General features: G+C 40.3%; 1 protein-coding gene across 1 annotated transcript in view; it reads right to left on the reverse strand.

The window, feature by feature from the left end:
- The window catches only part of SDK1 (sidekick cell adhesion molecule 1), a 388490-nt gene that overhangs the window by 137886 nt on the left and 226806 nt on the right, over nt 1-23798 (reverse strand). The window contains exons 6-8 of the mRNA XM_018067288.2: nt 14093-14204; nt 12909-13099; nt 4136-4219 (exon numbers count right to left, since the gene is read on the reverse strand). Coding sequence (XP_017922777.1) covers nt 4136-4219; nt 12909-13099; nt 14093-14204 — 387 coding nt within the window. The remainder of the gene's footprint in view (nt 1-4135; nt 4220-12908; nt 13100-14092; nt 14205-23798) is intronic.

Consider the following 23798-nt stretch of genomic DNA (forward strand, 5'->3'; position numbering starts at 1 on the left):
GGCAAATACAAATTATCACTGAGTAATGAAGAAACAGATGATGCAAAATGGAATCGTTCTCCTGATGCTGAGAAGCCTGGAAATGATTTCAAGTTTAAATAATAGCAACTCCATTTTCCCACACATCAGACTTGATAGGCACTGAGGAAATAATGAAATCCTGCATTCAGTACACTCAAACCTTTAACACTGGTGTCATTCCATAAATCCCATTCTACTAACAGTATTGGCAAACCTTCTAATCCTATAATCACTGTGAGATACACCTTCCTATCACCAACTCAGCTGACAAACTGAATATTACCATCTCTATTTCTCTACATTTCAGTTACGGATATCTTCCTCTACTCAAAGTTATGAGTCTGAATAATAGGATCTTATCTAAGCACTCTGATGCCTGTCAGCAGCATTCATTTGGGCTTTAGTGATCTTCCCAGAGAGATTTGTCTTCCAAGTTGTACACATGTTCTTTTATAATTTTGCTACCTGTTTGGTTGTAAAAATGGTTAAACCCAGCTCCTTTTCTCCTCTTCCTCTCCTACCTCACAGCCTTTCCTCTCCACAAACCCCCAAAGGAATTTTGCTTCTTTGCTTCTCTAAACAACTTCTAGTGAAAAAAATGATGAAGAAAACACTTTAAAGACCTCTTGCACTACACCTTTGCAAGCAGTATCAGCTCTACTCTACTGTTTGAGACATGAGAGAGTGGTCTAGAAATAATAAATAAAATAACCTTATTTCTGAGCTGTGTGCAGCACTATTCATCTTTCCCAGACAAATTAATCTAGTACCATGGGGAAGAAGGGAAGGCAGGAAACAGAGATGCTGGTTCTGGCTTTGCCACTTTCTCTGTAACCTTGGGCAAATAACTTATGGACCCCGAGGCTCAGTTTTCCCATCTGTGAAACAGCTGTTTGACTCTTTGCCACGTTTAACTTAAGAACCTGGATGAAAGACTCAAAATATTCACTGTGTCATTTTTGTTATTTATTTTTTACAGCCTTTTCTAGATCCCAGTGGGCTACTGGGGAATTCCAAAAGCATCTTTCCATCTACTTTTCTAAACAGGTTGAACTAAAGTCCAATTAACTGCACTCCCCAGACACCACCACCACTGCCTGCAGCTCTAAACTTTCTATAAGCAAATAAGAAAGAGCATTTAAAGGAAACCCACTGAACATCAACCACTGCTGGAAGATAAACAGCAGAGGCTGGTTATTGCATGGCCTGATACACTGAAACTCCATTACGGGGGAGTAGAAAGCTGGTTGGTGCAAACTGCAATTTTATTTACAGTTAATCTCTGCTTATAGTGTGAAATTAATCTGTCTCTCACACATTCATAGTGCACAAAGACTTGGCAAATGGGCTTTGTGCACAGAACCTGACGGGGCTGGGGGAAATACAATCTGTCTTCCCGTCTGTAGCAAAGGTACAGGGCAGCTTTGCAGTTCCCCAGTGCTTTATTGCAGCTCCCAGGTTGGAGCAAGGAGACAGCAACCTTCATTTACCCTCCTTTTAAATGCTGGCAATTGTGTAATAATGGATCTAAACTCCTCTACTTTTAATTCTAATACCTGCCCCTTATAAGAGAGTGTTACAGATACTCAGCAAAATAATCCACAGGAAGACAGGTTTCCATGCTCCTGCACCATGTTCATCAGCAGATCAGATGTGCACCAGAAGAGTGCAGCAGAAATAAATAATTTTGTCTAATAAGAGTTCCCACCTCCTTGGGAACTAAACTGCCCAAAGCAAGAGTTAGGGTAGAAGGAAGAGTTGAAGTCAACCTCATCTCTCCCTGATTGTTCCGGGTTGTTTGTTTTTGTAATACATGAAAAACATTTGAGACAGCAGACAGGTTTTTTTCACTGACAGTGAGACAGCCCAGAGATTCATCAAACCGTTGTGTAGTATTGAAACATTTAAAAGAAAATAAATCTCAGAATGTTTTTAAACTCAATTTCTCTAATGATACATTTAGTTCCACTATTTGAAAAATCTTCTCCAATTAAAAAAAAAAAAAGCCATAATGTTTGTCATAACACATGGTGAAACGTAAAATTGGTGGCACATGGCCAGAATAGATGTCTTTCTTGTCATAATTCCTTCCTCTGAAATTGTCTAGTCATGGATGCTCAGGCAGCCCAAGGATAGGATGCTTTTCCCACTTTCCTGGCTCCAGCAATCTGTGCTTTGGTCATTTCCTCAGCCACACTTGCATGCACACAGCTGTGTTTAAAAGCCCTTACTGGATTTTTCCTCCATAAATTTCGTTTGTTTTTTCTAAATATTTCTTATTTCTCTTTATGTCCTATTTACTGCCTGCACCAATGACCTCCACAGTTTATATTTTCTGAAAAAGAACTCTTTCCTTCATCATACCTCTCCCACACGAAAATTTAGTTGGGTGTCTCCTCTACTTCCTGTACTAAGCAACACAGAATCATCCTCTCCTACTCACCTTCCTATATGTCACCCACCCTTCAGTTATCTCTTTCACAAAGTGTTCCAGTCAATTTAATTTCTCATTATTCAAAAACCATGGTAGAGCTTTAACTATACCATTCCTACTTTAGAGTATCCCTTCAGTTTTCCTCCATCCCTCTCTCCAAGAACTCTGTGAAGGATTTGAGATGGGGGTGTTGCCCCATGGATACAGTGTCACACTCTTATTTTTTCCTCTATTCCTTTCTTCCCAGTACCTCACATTCTGAAGCACAGCTCGGCACTGAATTGATGTTTTCAGAAGACAAACCTTTTCTGCACAATAATAGGAAATTTCATCTCTGTCAATAATTTCATCTGCCAGTTTATTGACCAGTCAGTTCAAATCATCAGGACCTTTGGCAACTCCTTTGTGGTCAGTTTTAATGTTGACATTGTTGAATACTTTTATATGATCAGCAAATACCATCATCTTACTCTTCACTCTCTTTTCCAGGGCATTTATGACTACATTGAACAGTAGAGATTCCTGGAGAACTCCACTGACAGCAGGTCCTGCAGCATTTTGTTTAAAAAGCTATTAATTAACAACAAGACATTGTCTCTTATAATCTGATAGCTTCATTTCTATAAGAGCTCTTTGTAAGAGACCTCATCAAAGGTTTCTGAAATTCCAAATCAGCCAGAGCACTCTTAACACACACATTTGCTTATCACACAGTTGGCAAATCTTCCTTCTAGAAAAGCAGTGCTGACTCTTTCCTACATAAAACACATGAAAATGCTGAAATCATAGTGGCAATAATATAATCACACAGCAAAAATATCTTTATTGGCTTTGAGCTGGAGAAAGACACCATACAAATAAGCTGTTAGTTAGATATGGGTGCTTTTTAATCAAGGATCTTTTTCCTTAAGGATGTCGTGGCATTTTTGAATGTATTGCTTCTTAAACTCAACACTGGGGGAAGTGAGATAACAACACGTTCAGTCACTTGCCAAACTCATGAAGAAATGTGGCGACTTTGACAACCCTGCTCTAATCACAGGGTCTCCTACCTTACTAAAGGGCTTAAATAGGTGGTGATTGCATTTCTCTGGAACTAAATCCAAAAAAACATTTTGGTTTAGGTGGAATTCTAGACATTTGAAGTCTTTTATATTATTAAAACACCTGCCAACTAAAAACCGCCTGTAATAGTCCTCCTGCAGATTTCATAACTACACTCAGATGTCAGTTACTGACATTTCCATTCAGTATAGAAGTCCTGTAAGTTTTAGGAAAAAAGAACATTTGAATTGATGAAAATAATGACTGTTTGCATTGCAAATGATGGGTTCCATGACCATGCTTATTTTCTGGCTCAAGCCACTGATGTCTCTTATACAGTGACAACTATGAAGCAAAGACAGGCTCCCAGAGAGACAGGAGCAGGATTTGTGCTGCCAACAGACAAACATCAACATGTGGGCATTACTCATGTCTAAACTAAACAACAAGGACTGCCCAGCTTTCCAAGGGGAAAGGACAACCCTCTCCCCTGCACTTGGGATCTGTGATAATCAGCAATAACACAGAGAGCTCTAAACGTCAAACAGTTACATAAGATGGTTTACAGGAGATGATTACTTCCATACCAGATATACACAAATCATTGACCCAAGCTGGAACACTCTGCAGACTCACCCATGGCCTGGCACAGGATGTCCACGTCCTTCTCCACTTCAGCCAAAATCAGGTTCTCGGGCTCGGCCGTAAAATACGGTGGTTCTTTAGAAAGGGGAAAGCAAACAGGAGTCAACAAGCAAAGCCCCAGCAAAATGAAAAACAGGTGCTGATTTAAAGCTACTCATCATATAATCTCTCCACGGGTGGTGTATTTGATGTAGTGTGTTGCAAACAGATTAGTTTGACCAAGTTTGTCTCTGTTGGAGTATTGGAGGTGCTTTTTTTTGGTAGTAAAAGCATCATAAAAAAAGCTGACAATTTTTGCTATGCTGAGTATGAGTTCCAAGGAGTCAAGTCAATGTAAGGTAAGATTTAGGGGTTTGCACTGTAAATTAATACTCAGAGTAAGGGCTACTTTTCATTTTATTGGACTGAATCATGGAACATGTTAATTCTTTGCTCAGAAAGGTCCTCCCAAGAGGTTTATAAAGGTTTATATTTACAACAGAGCATTTTATAGGATAGTTTGCTTCAGCATCTAGACTGAATTCCACCTCACAGAGGCATGAAGCGTGTCAAATAAAGTGCCATAGCATGTCAGAGAGTTGACATCAGAGGACAAGCGCAGCATAATTAAAAAAAAATTCTTCTCAACTGTTTTATTTCTTGCAAGCAAACAGATTTAATGCTTTAATTGAAGTTATAGTAATAATCATAAAAATTCCCGCTTTATCATTAGGGCTAAAGAAAAGATATTAGACGTTTAATTAAACAAAGACAAGACTGCAGAAATTGTTGAGTGTGCTGGCATGTAACTCTTTCTTCTATGCAGCATAAAATTGAAGAGCATCATGTCAAAGTCCCAGAGGCACTAAGGTTGCAGTAATTATCATGGTAACTAAAAACTGTCATAGTCTGTTCAATGCAATTATCATCTGACTACTGTTTTTAGAAGGATTTTACTTGATTATAAATGGAGTTCCATTGTAGCATAAACAAACTCACTGGTAAGTTTTAGAAAACACAGAAAAAAACAACATAAGTAGCTTGTGAGAACAAGCTATTCGTGTTTTCATTTTAAGGAAATCAAGCAGGGTTGAAAAAATGCAGTAAACTGCAAGATTCAAGGTCATCTGAGCTGACCTTCTCCCAAATCTCTTCACCAAACATGACTGTAAAAAGGACTTGTGGTTGTATTATTGATAAAACATCAGTATTTTAGTAAATAAAATCAAAATCACATAATTTTTATCCTGCAAAATCTTATTTCTCCTGCTACCACCTGCACTACAGCAAGTGTGGCTCTCACTGCACAGGGATGACATGATGATATGCCAGCAGGTACATATCAATAGGCACTGGATTAGAACAGAAACCCCCCTTTCCCAGCACTTCTTCCCACTGACTGCAATAAAATACTTGATTCAGTGTACAGAACTGGGGTCTCATCTGAGCACCAATGGATGTTACAATTCTGCATTCATTCCAAAGAAAGTCAATCAATATTAGTCTTCAACATGCTGTGCAGAGGAGGAGGGGAGGTTGCAAAATAGCCTGGAATACTTGTTTACCCAGCAAAACCAATAAAACCAAGCTACCTGATTTATTATATTCTAATAATATACATGTGTTAACATTATTGATCCTCACTGCCTAAATATAAAGCTATTAATAAACACACATAATAAGCTGTGATTTATTGCATATGATCTCATGCGTTAATCTAAACAACAAATTGAAAAGCTGAACATTTAATTGAAATTCACTGATGGCACACACTTTGACATGTTTGATCAGCTAAGTTGCTGAGTCCTCTGCAATTCATCTCAGTCCACATTTTCACTCTGAGTGCTCTCTTTCCTCTCACGCCATCCTCCAGGCCTTGGCTGGTGTTTTCCTTGTGCTTCATTTTTTAGGATGTTAACTTTTTCCTTTCCAAACTTTTAGCCTGGTGTCCTTATCTACGTGCCTGTCTGTGGTCACACAGCTGAGTGTCCCTATGTCCATCTCTCAGAATAAAATTTGCATCTTTCATTTTATGGCTACTGAATGTGATCGTGAGGGGAGGCAAAGGGTGGCCAGAGCAGCACTGGGCCAAGAGAGCATCCAGACACATAACCCCACATCCAGATATTCCCTTCAAAATTTAGGCTTTTCTGTGGATGTCTCTTGAATCAGTGAAGTTCATCTTCTTCTGTTTAGGGAACTCCTGACTGCACATTTTCCACCCTCCCTTTTCCAAAGGACTCTGACCTTAGCGGGCCAATTTCTAAACTTGGTAACCTTCAGCCACCAGCTCTCACAAACTTTCTCCTAGATCAGCAACACATTCACACACCAGTGATAAATTTGCAGATTTATCTTCACCATGGGCCTGCAGTCCAGCTGCAAAGCACTTAATGTGACCTCAAAGATGCTCGTGGTTCCATGACCTCTGCTTATGTGCTGCTGTTTCTGCAGTTATACCTGGCATATTTACACAGTTGTCTTTCCCAGAGTCCCTCCCAAAATCTTAACCTGCAACCTGTGCTCCTTCCTTTAAATCCCATACAGGCTGTTATGTCACCCTCAAAGAAACTTCTTCCATTGAGAGATGCTTAGGTGAGCAAGTATCACAGAGTGAATTACGTGACAAGGAACTTGAAGTCAGTGACAACTGTCACTTAGCAAACGGGATGTGATGTTACAAGAGGAAGATTCACATCAGCTTTTCTTTGAAAGAAGCAGGGAGAAACAGAAGCAGACAAGACAGAAAAAGAGCAGGAGCAGCAGAAAGATGCAATCTAAAGGCCCCAGACAGCTCCCAGAGGACTTTTGGTGCCAACAGATTTGGTTTCCAGTCTTTGAGCCCAGACTCACCTTTTCCCTCCAACTAAGGCCTGCTGAACTCTGTTCTCACAGCCATTCAGCAGCTGGAAGCACTGCCAAGTGCAACAACTACCCACAGAGGAGTCAGATGTTATTCTTGCAAGACAAGCACCAATACAGAAAACCTTCCAGAAGCCACTCCACAATTTACTGCTTCCATTGCTTAAAGATAGAGAAAAGCCTGGGTGGGAAGATGAGTCTAATTCATAAGGAATTCTGGAAGATCTATGTGGAATTCTGGAAGAATACCATGTGGACAACAGTGCTGTTGCATCCCAGTCTAATATTCATGGAAAATTAGCCTTGGTGATGTAAAGAATGAGAGAATCCCAGCAGTACTGCTGTAGGGATGCTCTTAGGGTTTTGAGGGAAATGAAACAGCGATTTCACACAGAACCACAGAAGAGTTGGGGTTGGAAGTGACCACTGGAGATCACCCAAACCCATCCCCCTGCTAAAGCTGGTCCATCCAGAGCAGTGTGTAGGTGTGTTTTTAATATCTCCAGAGAATGACCCTTCACAACCTCTCTGGGCAGTCCCTTCAAATGCTCTGTCACCCTCAAAGTAAAGAAGTTTGAGTTTTCCACGCAACTGTGCTGCTTTTCCACATCCACTTGTCTTTGACCAGCATCATGGGAGCTCCAAAGGTCCTTTGCAGTGAGGGCCTATGGCTTCAACAGAACTCAGGCTGTGGAAGAAACAGTTCTTTTTACAGGTGCTGGACAACCAAAATATCAGCTCCTCACTTTTCAGAGGTGTCAGATGTATCATCTGCACACCAGGTGCGTGCCTGAGGGCCTGAACGGCCAGAACTAACTGCAAGGCTAAAATTCAGAGTATCTGAATTTGGGTTATGCAGCACCTGGTGAATAACTGTCAGAAAGTGGCCATAAAAATGCAGCAATATTTATAGGGGTCAGATGGCACTCCGAAGGGGCATTCTGGCTGTCTGTATATACGACTCTATTGCATATTTATAAGGCTTGGTTTGAAACACACAGTATGAATTTGAACATTTATTGTTGTAGGCAATAATCATGTGTTGAAATTTAATATGTGTGGCAAAATTACAGCGTCTTCCAAACTATGTAACATGCCAGACACAAGTCCCCAGACACGGCAATTTCTAGAAATGACAGTAATTTTTTGGAAATTATAGAATCAGAGTAGTTAGAATAAGAAAGGACCCATCACTCTGAGTTCACCCTGTGGCATCACCGTGTGCTGGCAATGAGAGGGGTCACAGCTCAGAGCAGACTGCAAGAAACAGATACTGTATTGTTCATATATTGTATTGGTGTCTGACTGATCTTCACTAAAAGGTCAAGTACAAGCAAAGGGGGAAAAGAGTATTTGAATATAAATGCATGCTTTTAATAATTTTTGAGGGTTTGGGTGGTTTTTTTGCACTCCAGACACCACTGGAAAGACATCTCTCGGCAAAGCCCTGGAGAGCCTGCAAAACTTGATACTGTTCTAACTTCCCCTGCACAGAGTTACATGGTCACTGACTTTAACATTCAAAAGATAGCAGTCAGCATCCATTACACACCCTTCAAGCTGCATTGGAGATGTGTGACCTAATCCTAGATACACACATGAAAGTCAGAAAGAACAGAGGAAGCCCCAGGGGCTCCTCCAAAGCTGAAATTCCTGCATCGCTCAGAAATTCAGGGCTGCATATTTAAGAGGAAAATTGAGCCTTCAACATGGAAGCCTTCCTCCAGCATTACCATAAACTAATTTATTTGGTGAATATCTTCTAAAGAAAGAGGAACTGGAAACTTGACAGCCCCTTGTAGGTACAAAGTCCTCAACTCCAGACAGTAGATCAGACTGGCCATGCTGGGAGAGAAGCCACATTGCAGATGCATGCAGAGTAGGTTCCTTAAAGCAAGATTTTTCTTTGCATGAATATCAGGTTAGAACAGAGAGAGATGAAAAGATGTGTCTAGTTTCTTGCTACTACCTCTACTGTGAGCTGCAGCGTGTGTGTGTTCTGAAACCTTCTAACAGCACAGGGAACACATGTCCTGTTTGCAGGAATGAAAGCAGGAGGAATGTCTCAGGAACATCAGAGACAGAACTGGGCTTCCCAGAAGTCCCACTGCTTCCCTGTGGGATAGGTCCTGTGTGCATCTGGGCCCAAGGTAGCATGTCTGTGACCCTCTCAGAACCTCTGAACCTTGACAAATCAAAAAACCCATCAATATTTCTTTCCTTTGAACCCAAACTGTGATTAGGCAAGTCCAAAGACATTTCATATTACAGTTTCCCTGAAAACTTATTCTTTTCTTACACAGTACATGAACAAAGTCACCAAGGTCTTCTCTTAAGCACAATATATGAACACAATCACCATGGAAAAATTCTTTCCACTGCTTTCAAGACAGCATCTGTTGTGTTTCAAAGTGTCTAAGCCAGAGTCATGAGAGCTGTTGACTCCAGAGGTCCGAGCACAAGGCATTGAGGTGGCTCACAGCTATAGAGGAAAATAACTTTTGTTCTGGCAGTTCTGTACACAGACCCTTCTGCATCTGGACACTCCTGGAGAACAGTGAAGGAGAAACAGCCACAGATTCCATCTCAGAGCCCAACCAGGTGGGTCTTTCACACTACTATCATAACTTTTCTGATGTGTTCCCATATCCCATGGTCCCACAAAGCTGAATCCTTCACACCTGATGAGGATCAGGGTTGTCTTTAAGAGAAACACAGACCTACAACACTCCCTTACCATCCTATTAGAAAGAATTCTATTCAGCTGGGATGTAAAAATTCTCCCAAGATGAGAATAATATGTTTATGAATGTAGTTCTCTGGAAATAAAACTGCTCCAGAAAGAAGGGAAGTCCTCTACTCTGACTCTGACTTAATCCTATTCTTTTGGACAGGCCAACAAGGCTCCAGTCCTCAGTTCTGTACAACCCCTCATCATGCCAGGCTGTTCTTTCTAATTGTTTTTCTCTTCAATCTGTTCAGATTTTACTTTCTGACTGCATCTAATTTAAAGAGCAGTTTGGATTTCATGTAGTGGAAGAGTTTCATTCCTCATTTTCTAAGCTCCTAAAATTTGTAATTTCCTATAGAATAGTCACTTAAGAAATGACTATTGCAGTTTGTCACTAACAAAACTTGCAGAAGTGGAGCAAAAGAATTTAAGATTAGCTCAGTTTTCAAATTGGTTTGTTCATGAGAAGACTCCTTAAATTACTTAATCTTCAAACTGTTAGTGATAAAACAAATGTGCTCTTATCTAATCTGCAACAAATCTTTCCCAAACTGTTACTCTGCCAACCGAGGAACATGATACCCTTTAAAAATTTATAACAACTGCAGCTAATAAAATCAAGGTTTGGAACCACCTCAGTTTATCTTTTCTGGAACAATATGAAGATGTCAGAAAGCTCTTTGCCATATTCAGAAGAAAACTGCAGCAGCACAAGACTCGAGGATTTTCTCCTTGCTTATACAGTACTACTCTAATACATTAGAGATTCAGATTTTTTGAATATTATTGTGATTCTAATTTACAAACCAAGATGTACTCTCAGAAATAGCCAGAAAAACTTCAGAGATAATACTGTAGGTCACGAATAATAATTTAAACTGAGTAGGTGCCTTTGTACTAAGTTCCACTGCCTTCTAATAAAGCTCTTGTCACCATCTGAGCCACACTCAAATTGTGTGACTTCCCTTAGCTGGGAAAGTCAAGGACCGACATATTTGCAAAAAAAGCTTTGATTAACTCAGTGTTTGTGCTATCTTTGATGCATCTTTTTATCCCTACCCCTATTCTACCTGTTAATAGCAAAGTATTTTTCTCTATTGATCCACAAAAGCTCTCATTGCCACACTATTAAGGGTCTGCCTTTGATTTCTCCCATTTTGAATACAAACCTTTGTTTTTAACACAATTTCCTTTTTCTGTTAGTCAAGACCCCTCATTAAGTCCACAGTGTGTTTTTCTCCCAAATACAGCTCATTATCAGCTCCCCATCTACACCTACACACTAAAAATATTTTATGCATGCAAATGGACAAGCAAACTTGATTCTCTGTAAGTACTACCCCAATGGACTATGAGAGATACACTGCAGAAATCCTCCAGTTTGAATCCTGTCTGCACTTTCCTCTAGAACCCGTCCCCTGACTAATTAAATGACGGCCAGATCCATCCAAGTATTCTAAAGCTGAATATAAGTTATGCATTAACTACTAATCCTTTGATTTGGCTCCCTGTTTAGAATTAGAGATCCATCCTGCAGCTCAAGAAACTCATAAATAAAGAAATCTATCAGGCTTTGCTGACACATTGAGTAAACACCTGCATGTGAAGTGTCGTGTTCCATCAGAAGGAAATAAAAGTAATTGGTAACCAATTTGTTTCTGCTTTCTTTCATCTGCTTGTTCTTATCTACAGACCTTTTCATAACTTCATTCCCTGACAGCCTCCTAAAACTGGATAAGAAATAAATAAAACATTTAAAAATAAGAGAGCAGGTAAGCTACTAAAGCACTGCTAGTTTAATATGATCCCCCAATGATTATTTTTCAGTTTTACTGTAACTGTATTTAAGAATCTTTTCCATTAACCAAGAGGCTGCTTTAAGTATTACATTAGACTGGATGTGATGGCAGAGCAGCAAAAGTAAACTAGGTACAATAAAATCTTATGAATAAGGAAGAGTTTAAACAAAACCCATAAATAAGTGAAATCCATCTCTGCTCCTTAAAGGGAAGGTAATAATTCTAAGAAACAGAGGACAAAAAAAAAATACTGGCATCAAACTTTGTCCAGTAGGTAATAAATATAACACAGCACTACAAGTGAATCTGGAAAGGAGCTTTGCAGAGAGAAGAGCTGTCTCACTTAGCAGGAACTACTACAAACTGCTTTAGTAGAATACAGACCCTACAGCAGTCTTTAAAACTGCATTTTCAGAAGGCTCAAAGAGTGCAGAGAACCACAGGCTGAATTCCCTCTGCAATGCTACAGAAGTGCATGTGCATGAATCCTGCCCAACGCTGAGACTCGTGTCACTGCCAGAGCAATGATCTCCCCAGGACACTCACACAGTTATTACTGGCACTATTACACAAAAGCTTGACTTTACACAATCAGCTCTGGCTTAAAACACCTCCATGTCCCTCGTCTAAAACATCTCCTTTAGTCTAAAAGTCCCAGGAGACTCCACCCTGTGTGCAGTGTGTGAATCTGCAGTGGGATATCGGGATACGACACGCTGGGAAGCACCAATTCCAAATGCCAACCTTCCTCCTACAGCAACACTTGGACACAGAGGTGATGGTGGAAACAGGCTAGGAAAGGACAGCAATGTCCCCTCAAAAGTATTAAGTGCAAAGTTTCCCTTGGAGTCAAAGGTCCAGCAAACGGAGCTGCTTTAATGGTATTTCCTTCCCCCTCCTTTTACCTCACCAGGGCTCTCTGCCTGCCTGTGTGTGAAGAACATCCTTGGCCCCTGACTGATACTTGCAACACACGAGGCACAGAAGTGCTCCTAAAAGCCTTCTTTCAGAAATACAGGCACTTGACATATGAAAACTAGATGTAAGCAAGCCAGGAGTTAATCAGGATTTAATGCATCTAAAAGCCAAGATATGGAAGCTGCCCATTAAGGATTTTACTACTGTATTTCTCAAAATTCTCATTAAATGTATGGTTTCACAGGGGATTCAGAATCACATCAGTGTTCAAAAAAATCTATTTGATGAATTTATATTAGTGGGGAAGAACAGCTGAATTAATTTGGAAGATAACCCTCTTTCACCTCCTTTGTTCTGTTCTCTGAAGAAAGGTTCAAATGTAAGGTCAATGAAATATTAAGATATCAATTTTATTTCCTATTATACCTCAGCCCAGAGCCTGTTTTAGTAAAAAAACCACTGCCTTGAGATTTACCCAGTATAGAAAGGAAGGCTTTTGCTCTTGCTGGTTCCTCTGTGCTCTCTCTCAGTTTTGCTTCACAGAAGTACATCCCCACATCAGCAGAGGTTGGGTTGGTGATAGTGAGTCGTCTCCCAAAGCTGCTAATGCCACTGGTTATCTTTATTCCATTTCTCTTCCAGGTCACACTTAGTCTCTCAAGAGGTCTGCCAAGAAATACAATACAAGAAGACAACAATAAAACATCTATATTACAGAATAATCTTCTGTGTGTGCACATATACGTATATATATACACACATACACACACACACAGAATATACTATTAAAGATTATAAAACTTCTTAAAGCCTTCCTCTATTCCCAACATTCACTATTAAGAAATAAATGCATATATAATGTCTACACACCAAGACTACAGACTACTCAAGTGGCATTATGCAAGTACAGCTAATTGATACAGCAATAGAACTTAAGTGCTAATAATTTGATTTCTCTAAGCAAAAGGAGTAAATACTGCTATGGGAATCAGCTGCATGGGAAGTGCTTTCATTATAACTCAATTACCAAAACAATATTAATCAGATCAAGAACATCTCTGCCCTCAGAGGGGAAAGTGAATCAGTTGGTCTTATCATCCAAGGACTTCAACTATTTACTTCCACTGAAATTCAAAGCTATTCAAGGCCAACTAGATGGAAACATAGAGAAATGCTGTGAATTCCATATTACAGTGCATTATGAACAGTTGAGTAATAATCACTGTAAAATGAGAGTGTCTGAAATAAATTACTTCATAGGAGATCCTCACTAATTTATTTACCAGACGGCATCAACTATTCAACAATATCACCTTTCCTGTTGACAGGCAACACAGCTGAGATGTTATTAACCCTTACCATAACCTTTTCCTTAAGATAATGTCTGCTGATTTAACACCACTGCACTTCTTTTCCTTTCCATGTGAGGAACAAGTGGGAAAGTACCCCTGACCATACCGTCATTTGGCCAGAAAAATCAATAGGTTTAATTCAGTAATGTCGCACAAACAAGATTATTCATAAGGTTGCACTGAAGAGCAAGCATTCTGCTTCAATCTCTAAATTAATAAAAAAAATGAAAATAACTTCCTCTGTCCTTCTCAGTAAAGGACAGTGTGTTACAACCAGTCCCCTGCAGCCCCGGGGGTGTTTCCATACCTAGCGTTGGCCACACACTCCAGAGTGGCCTCGCTGCTCCCGGCGACCACGCTGGTGTTGCGCGGGCGGATCACGATGGTGGGAGCCAGGGGCTCAGCGGGGTCTGCAGCACCTGCCCGGGCACAAAGACACCTGGTGAGGGTTCTGGACACCTGTGACAGTGGTAACAAAGGCTGCAAATCTCACTCTTCAGCCTCACCACGGATTTTAATCCCCTCATTAAAGGGGAGATCTCCAGCACGGCCGTTTCACGGATGTGTCTTGAGCTCCATCAGCCTTGGTACTGTGATCACTGTTCCAGTGCCCAACCACGCCCTGGGGGAAGAACCTTTCTCTAATATCCAACCTGACCCTGCCCTGACACAGCTCCAGGCCATTCCCTGGGGTCCTGTCCCTGGTCCCCACACAGCAGAGCTCAGTCCTGCCCCTCCTCTGCCTCTCCCAAGAAGTTGTAACTCCAATGAGGTCTCCCCTCAGTCTCCTCTTCCCCAGCTGAACACACCAAGTGCCCTCAGTGTCCTCACATGGCTTCAAATCAAGGCACTTCTCCATCCTCATTGCCCTTCTTTGGACACCCTCTAATGGCTTCACATCTTCTTTGTGTTGCAGTGGCCAACACTGTACAAACACACTGTTCCAACATATCCAGCCTGGAATCATTCCACACACAGAACTCCCAAGAACTACTCCCAGATGGAGTGCAGGGGCCATTCTCAAAGAGAGAGCAAATAAATTAAGCATCCTAAAGGTTTTCTATTGTTGAGCACTTTTATTTTTATCAAACACTTGCTGACTTATATTTTTAAGACCTTTTCATGTTTTGTTTAATCTTACTCCTTCCATACCATTTCAAAAGAGTCTGCCAATACTCATGTTAGTTCTTTAAAAAGATTTTACACACTGGGGAACAAATATAAAATTAACAAAGCAGCATATCACAGCAACTTCAATCCCTTTTTCTTATCAGGAAAGTAAATAACCCAAATCTGTTACTCTTTTGTGAGGCTTCATACTGTAAATAATTTAGCTTATGCAACAGTCAGCAGACACTTAAAAAATGGTAAAAAGGCAGCTTGTAAATTTTCTCTGTGTACATTTAGTAAGTGAATTAAAATACCCATGTATTCATAGGTACTTTGCTTCAAGCAACTCATTTGGGAAAGAAAAATTAGCTATTTTTTAGCTTGAATAACAGAGTAATAAAATTTTCTAAAGATACAGAAACCAATAAACAAATTACAGAGAAAAGTAATGAAAATAAAACCAAACTGATGGAAAAGCAAGCCACTTCATCAAATGTTTTCTGCAAAGGAAGCTAGTCCATGCCCATTAAGCAGAATGGGAAACTGGGAAATGCAAAGTACAAACCCTGAATGTTTAAGATAATTCCCTAAAGGACAGATAATGGACAGAAGATTCTTTGCTTGGATCATACCCAGCCTGCCAAAAGCCATTTCACATAGGATTTCATTTGTTGGAGAGACAAAGCCTTTGGTAATGGGGCTCAAATGTTCACCAGGTTAGCAGATTTCTGAATGACAAATCTTTCACCTTTTGATGTTTTTCTAATTGACAGCAGATAGTGTAGTATGGGAGATGGAAGTGTGGAGTGTAATTTTAAAATTTTAAGAATATCACCCACACTTCTGAATAAATTCAAGCATTCAATAGTACTTCAGAAACTATAAGCACATATTTATTTCTTCCCATAAATATGCTCTGTCAACTGACACAGATCTATATGCAACTCCCATGGGATCTCAAAAACCAAGTTGTTAGTAGATTTTACGTCTACTCCTCAACAATCCTGGAAATACGATAGAAAAATCTATTTTCTAAGATTTCCATGGTGGTCTTATAGGCATTCATGGCAGAAATTTTCCAGAGAGTAATCTGAAAAAAACCCCAGAAAATAAGAGTTGATCAGATTAGTAGCTTTTTACTGATGAGAAGGAATAACCTCAGCATCACTGTTCACTGCTACTTCTGCCCAAGATGAAGGTTTATAACAGTAAGTGCTAAAAGATCAACAAACAAGTTACTAATTTGGCAGTAATAATTTCTTATCTCCACCTGGAAAAGAAGAAAATCACTTGTTTGACTTATCAGCTCCCCTGAAGAACGGCTCCAGCCCAGAAAAACCAGCCCAAGAGGAGAATCCAGCTTTGTTGTAACCTCCATCACCACACACGAGTGGTCCTGTGTGCAGTCAGCAGATAAGCAAGGAAATAAAAGTGCACATTCCTCCCCCTGAAACCAGGAAAATGTAAGATTTCTTTGACTTTCTTACTGGTTGTAACGAGAATCAAAACGAAGTATGTGTTTATTTTCATTTTGTCTCATCCCTGAAATGTATCTATTAAAAGCAGGCTGCTGAGTGAACTAATACTGATGTGATAGAGGGCTCATCAAAATGGCCAGAACTTGGAATCCCAGGAATAAACCTACCAAGGTAGCTATAGACGTAACAAGCAGACAGAGAAAACAACAACATTTCCAAGTGTTATCTAAACAGCTTGTAGACACTGTAAACATCCCTATTTGTTATTCAAAGATAGTTTAAATTTCCCTCTGCAGCACTAAGAAACTGGGATTTTTCTCTCCCTCTAAACATAAACTCCTCTCCAGACTGTGGAATGCACAGTTCTGGCATTTCCACACAAAGCAGATATAAAGTGAGGGAAGAGAGAAAAAGAAAGAGTGAACAACTTTTGCACGGTCTATTTGTTTTCATCACCTGTGGCTGTGTGTGGCTGCACATCACTGACCCCAGAGCTCTCTGAACCTCCCTCCTCCTGTCCAAGTGCTTTATGACACCGATTTTTTAAATACTGATGAGCTGCAGAATTCTAATCTGTTATTTAAATACCATAATTATGTACACTGCCCTATCATCTCTGGGAAGACAGTGGTTTTATCTCTGTACATATATTGCCATGTAAGGTACAGGGAATTTTAAATATTGTAATTGACAGTTTATAAAGATCACAGACTTTATCAAAGCCACTTGGGTCCTTAATTTTCCCCAACAGAACTGAAATCTCACTCAGGCCATAGGACTGAAGACACAATAGGTTTTTTCCCCTTCAGAAATGTATAAACATTAGGTTCTTTCCCAGATTTTACATTATGGCAAAGTTTATCTGTATCTGTATTTTCAGTGCAGAATATTAAATACATTACTTCAATGGATGCTCAAATTCATCTGACAGAGATAGGGGTAAATCAGTCTCAGTGAAAGTGTTTATCTCTTGAAAAGAAGTAATAGTTTGGGCTTGAGCAAACTATTTGGACTAGTTTGGACTTGAGCAAAATGGTAAGTTTTATTTTTGAGGCTTATAGGTCCTGACCCTCTGAAGACTCTTAATCCAAAGAAGGTGACCATGGGTAGGAAGAGGGAGGATTCCTAAATAATCATCCAGATCACCCTTGTTTCCCTAGTGTAGGGTAGAGCCTGCAATGTGAGGCTGAGGGCTTGTTATCCCTGCCCTTAGTGTAAGTTACTACTGCAGTTGCTTCCCAATGTCCAGTTTCCAATGAAGAAAGGATCCCACAGGAATCAGTGTCCAAAAATGAATTTACCTACTTGTATCATGGAATTTGTCTATGGGAGAAAAACGCTTTGGAGAAGAGATCACCTACCCTCAAGCCAGTGGAGAAATTAGAATACTTTAAGAGAACTTTGAAACCATTTATAAGTTTTCCTGGGAGGAAAAGTTTAGAAAACCTTTACCAGAAACTTCCTACAGACTTTGAGGCTTGCACAGAAATGCCTCTGCAATTATTATGCAGGATAGATACAAAGCTTCATGTTACCAAATTATGGACACCTATATTAGAAAAAAAGCAGGATAGGAGATAAGAGTTCAATACAAATAGCAAAAATATTACATGTAATGCAACATTATGGCATCAAGAATGTGCAATCTCTGTCTAACATAGAATATGAGAGAAGAGGAGAAATGACAACCACACAATATCTCAAGATTGCTTGAGGGAGAAAAAAAAAAACGACCTTACAAACTACCTAATGGAATATATTCAGTGTTTCCAGGTCCTACCTGCAGATGGTTTGAATTATCAACCCCTAATGGAATAATGCCCCTTTCCCTTCCCAGTACAAGATACGCAACAGGAATTGGATCCTGATCAATAACAGATTAATTTCCCCTCCCCTTTGGAGTAAAAGATGCACGACAGGAACTGGAGCCTGATCAACAGAAAAGCAAATGCAACCACCTGCGGGCACCAGAGAGAAGCATTATGCAAATAATGGAAAAAAGTGTGTTCTCAATCATAAACCTCTATCCCAAAATGTGTCTAACTTGTTCCCTGCTTATTAGAGTGATACAATAAAAGAGCATTAAGATAATCAAAGTTACAATTTCAGTTTTCCACTTTGATTCTAGCAAGGACTATTTATTTTCAAGAAAAGGGAAATAAAATGCTGCTGTGCACTGCAGAGGGCTCTGCTCAGATTTCTAAATGTAGAGGAAAATAACAGAGACTTTCCTGTGAGGATTTTTGGTCACATTTGTTTAGTTTGATGAAGAGCATAAAAAATCCAAATGGAGTTTTTTTGAGTCAAAGTTATGTATTTATAAAATAATTAGCAAATTAATGGTAAAGAGTTGGTGTATGAAGCATAGTGACTTTTCAGTACCCAAGGACGTCTTAAGACTCCTTAAACAATTAAGTATTAACATAATTCATTTACCTTTTGAGAAACCAGACTGCACACTTAAAAAAGTAAATAAGCAACAACACAAAAACTTGTGGATCAAATTTACAGGGAAAACAGTCCAATTGTTTGAATTATCACAGCGAGTGAATTCTTACACATACAGCCCTCGTTTTGAACCAGACATCAGACATCACGACATATGAATAAAACACCAGACATGAAAAAGGTTTACAAAACACAATACAAGCAAAACGAGTGAATGATCTAGGTCAGTTATATTTACTGACTTAATACACTCTTGTCAGTGTGACTAAGCTTTGTCCACATCAGAACAAACACATGATGCATTTCCACTGCAAGGAAATTTAAAAAAAAAAAAAAAGAAAAGGAAAAAAAGGGGGAATAAAGTAATAAACACCAGAACAATGTACAGCAAGCACATCACAAATTAAATAACCAACGTATAAGGAGGGATATGGTAATGGAGCAATTACAAAACATTTCACCAACAACTGTTTATGCTTGGAACAAGTTCATCTTGCCCCAACTGTGCAGTGCCTGAAATTCTGCACTCTTCCATTTTCTATCCACCCCTCCTGGGCCTGTGTGAGGGTCTGTATAAGCTACAACACAAGTTCTGATGCATTTAACTTTGAAATATAAAGTTACCCCCAGAAATTAGCCCACAAAAGTGTGTGATTGAGCCAGTCCATCTTGCACTTCTGCAAGCACTTCAAAATGCACTGACCTTCAGGAACTTGCTTTGGACAAGGGTCTGGAGGGACAGGACAAGGAGGAATGGCTTCCCACTGACAGAGGGCAGGGTTAGATGAGATATTGGGAAGAAATTCTTCCCTGGGAGGGTGGGGAGGCCCTGGGACAGGTTGCCCAGAGAAGCTGTGGTTGCCCCATCCCTGGAAGTGTCCAAGGCCAGGCTGGACAGGGCTTGGGGCAACCTGGGATAGGGGAAGGTGTCCCTGCCCATGGCAGGGGGACAGAATTTGGTTATCTTTAAGGTCCCTTCCAACCCAGGCCATTCTGTCAGCCTATGATTCTGTGAAAATGGAAGAGATACAGTAATTACTCAAACCATTGTCAAGAAGATATTTTATGTGTATGAAGCTTCCTGCAAACTGTGTCTGGAGCACAGGACTAGAAAGCACCTCCTGGGTCAGCACAGTTCCTTGTCTCTGTGACATCTCATCATGAAATCCCTTCTCTGAATGTACTGGAGACAGTGGTAAAAATATTGAGCTTTTTTAACACCACTTTTTGGTTGGAAAGTTTCCTAAAGCTTTTCTGTTCAACCTGTTAAAAACACTCCTAATTTCCAGCTTAAATGTATTCATGGCCAATGTACTTCATTTGTTCTTCTGCCAAAGCTGTCCTTTAGCTTAAAGAGCTGCTTTCTCCCTCTGTGATGTTTACGTCCTAAAGTATTTATAGAAAACAATCATACTCCTTCACAGTCTTAATTTTACTCTGCTAAACAAGGAAAACTTTTCTTGCCTGACAAGTTTGAAAGGATTCACTGAAATACACACAAACAAAAGACTGGGAGCAAGGGCAAAAAACCGAGCTAGCATCACACTATAAATGTCTCCAAATGTTTAAACAAATAACAGCCACGTTTGTAACAGCTTTTTTTCCCCTTTGTAAGGACTTTCACACAGACTGCAAGTGCTGTTAGTTTTAGCCCTAGGGAAAGATTAATGGAGAACTCAGCTCCAGCCACAAGACGATTTATACCCTTTTGTGTGTAGATACTCCAGTAAAGAGGAGATTTATATATTTTATTAGATAAAACTGAGTCTAAAATACAGGTTGAAAAGCTCTAAAACCTTATGGAGACTTTTTAGGGTCTACTCCTGGGCATAATGAGAGGCAGGGGCCTAAAACCAGTTGATTTAAAAATGGAAAATGTATTTCTGTAGCCAACAAATACTGCAGTGCCCCAGGAGAAGCAGCAAGGCTGGGATGGTTCACGGTGACACAGTCACCCCACCTTGTCTCTCACTAGTTCTGCTCTGACAACTGGGACAGGGATGGGAGATCTGGCTTCTTTCCTGGTTTTGCTCTTTTTCTACAGGCCATTAAGTGCAGGTGACCCAGCAAGTGTTATTTGGGGGATGAATTTCTCTCTTTTCTGCTTCCTGAGGTCTACAGCCCCACTTTGTACTTTAGGACTACTTCAGAAATACATTTCTAGTGTTGTGCCATGTAGTTTTAAGGAAATTAAACCGCTGCTTAGTTACACAGCTCCCTGTGAGTCAGCAGCTAAATTCAAAGGCAGACCAAATTTCGGCTCGAACACTCTGAAATTCCCTTCTCACAACTCCTCGTGCAAAAAGAGCAATTTGGAAGTTCAGTCTCTGTCACTGACCCAACCTTCCCCCACGCCCAGTGAGGGGTTTCTTTCTGCCTGGAAACTTATCATCCAGCACATCATTAGAGCTTTTAACATGAAAAAATATATAGCCTCAAGCTATTCCAGTTAAAGAACACTCAGGTGGCTTTTCAATTCACCAGATAGCTTTAATATCAGCTCTATGAGTGGATACAGTGTGTAATCTTATTCAACAGCAGTTAAAAGGGGGAAAAATATCCATGGTCTACCAGTGGAATCTATTGGCTTCAGAGTCATCTTCAAAGAGATGTGAGAGGCAACAGGTACAGCAGCTCCCTGCAGCCAGGACCCAGAGCCTGGGGGCTCTTTATGGAATCACAGAATGGCAGAATGATTGGGGAGAGACCTTAAAGACTATCTTGTTCCACCCCCCTGTCATGGGCAGGGACACCTTCCACTAGCCCAGGTTGTTCCAAGCCCCGTCCAAGCTGGTCTTGGACACTTCCAGGGATGGGGCAGCCACAGCTTCTCTGGGTAACCTGTGCCAGGGCCTCCCTACCCTCAGAGGGAAGAATTTCTTCCCAATATCCCATCTAACCCTTGCCTCTGTCAGTGGGAAGCCATTCCTCCTTGTCCTGTCCCTCCATGCCCTTGTCCCAAGTCCCTCTCCAGCTCTTGGAGCCCCTTTAGGCACTGGAAGGTGCTCTAAAGTCTCCCCAGAGCCTTTTCCTCTCCAGGTTGAACAACCTCAAATCTCTCCCAAAACACACCCATGTTTAAAAAGATTTAAAAATAACTCATCAGCAGAAATCACTTTTAAGAGGCTGTATATTTTTATGATGTACTTTAGTGCATTGTAAGAGAAGCACCATTTTAACTACAAACAGGGATGCATGTGGGAGGAGGAAACAGGTTTGAGGGTCCTGGCAGTGGCTGTAGGGGTTTCTGCAGCAGACAGCAAGACTCACTTTCTCTTGAGGACAAAACATAACTTTTAAAGTCTTACAGCCCTGGTACTTCACATTACCTTGGTATTTACCTCTTGATTTATTTAATAAAGGCAAATTAAGTTAGTAAACCACACATCAGTAACTGGATGTTAAATAAACCAGAACTGTCAGTTAATAATAATGTACAGAAACATAAAATTCACTGGTGAGAGATGATATGAGAGGAGAAAAAAAAAGGAGGAAAGCTGAGCTGGGGATACATTTGTGTCACTGGGATCAGAGAGCTGCTCCAATTTCAGATGCTCCAATTTTCACCAGCAGATCCTGGTTTACTGTCAAGCAGCAGGACAGACAGAGAAATGGGAGGCAATAAAATGCTGCCTTCTATTTACAAATATATCTTTGTATATGGTTTCATGTTGGGGGTTGTTTTATAAATGCATTTCTCAACTCCTTGCTTTGGCACAAACAAGATCACACAACCGACAATCGAGTTGCTGCTTCCCCTACTTGTAACAAGTTTAAACACTCTTCTACGTACAAATGAAAGGGTGGTAACAAAAAAAACATAAAGAGAAAAAAGAAGAAAATAAAAAAAAAGACAATCTCATCTATCCTTCGCTGGACTTAAAGCAAAGCAGTTGCAGTGGCTTTGGGGGAAATTCTTTTAAGAAATGCCTTCAACAATTTGTTTTATGACAACAATAACGGAAGCACTACTTTCACAGGGAAGATTTAAGATTGAATATGCTCTATAGAGCATAAAACAAATATGTACAATTGATCATAAGTGATTTCCTAAGACCTATTTTTTTGTGGCAGTTTTTAAAATGAATCTGATATTGTGGTGCAGTACATTGGAAGGAGAGACTTGCACATCCAGACTGATCATAGAATCATGGAATGGTTTGGGTTGCAAGGGATGTTAAAGACCATCTTGTTCCACCCCCTGCCATGGGCAGGGACACCTTCCACTAGCCCGGGTTGCTCCGAGCCCTGTCCAACCTGGCCTTGGACACTTCCAGGGATGGGGCAGCCACAGCTTCTCTGGGCAACCTGTGCCAGGGCTTCACCACCCTCACAGGGAAGGATTTCTTCTTAACTTCCTGTATAATCTAAATCTCTCCTCTTTAGGTTTAAAAGAGGTTATAGTTTAAAAGAGAGTTTAAAAAAATAATTTGACAAACAGTCATGATAAAGCTAAAATTAACACTAAAATTAATTAAAATTTCAGTTAGGCTCCAAGCTTAAAAACAGTTGGGAGTTTTCTAGCATCAACTCAGATTCAGGACACTGCCATGAAATACCTGGAAAATACATGGAAATAATAAATATTCTTGGATTTTAGAGATTTCCCTAGGCCTGGATATCTGCTGTGCCTGGCTGCTTGTTTGAAAACCTGTGATCTTCCAAACAGATTAAAGAGTTTAAACCTGCCCTCACTGAGAAGAAGCTAAAGACAAACCTGGAAGTGTTCCACAGTTGCTCTGCCCTTCACAACAAAAGGAAAGGCTTTTGTGTCACAGGTATTTGGTGCCAGTAAATGTGTACAGGCCACCAGCTGGGCCACCATTCCCTACCCAGGGCACACGAGGGACACTCAGCTCAAGCCATGCCTGTACATTTTTGCAGGTAGTGGATAAGCAAGGTGCTGATCAAAGCTTTCTCCATAAAATCCACTCTAAGAACAGAGATTAAAAAAGAAAACCCTACCAAATTTAACAG

The sequence above is a fragment of the Manacus vitellinus genome, unplaced genomic scaffold, assembly GCF_001715985.3.
Source record: "Manacus vitellinus isolate BGI_N305 unplaced genomic scaffold, ASM171598v3 scaffold_12_pilon, whole genome shotgun sequence".
In the NCBI taxonomy this organism is placed as follows: domain Eukaryota; kingdom Metazoa; phylum Chordata; class Aves; order Passeriformes; family Pipridae; genus Manacus; species Manacus vitellinus.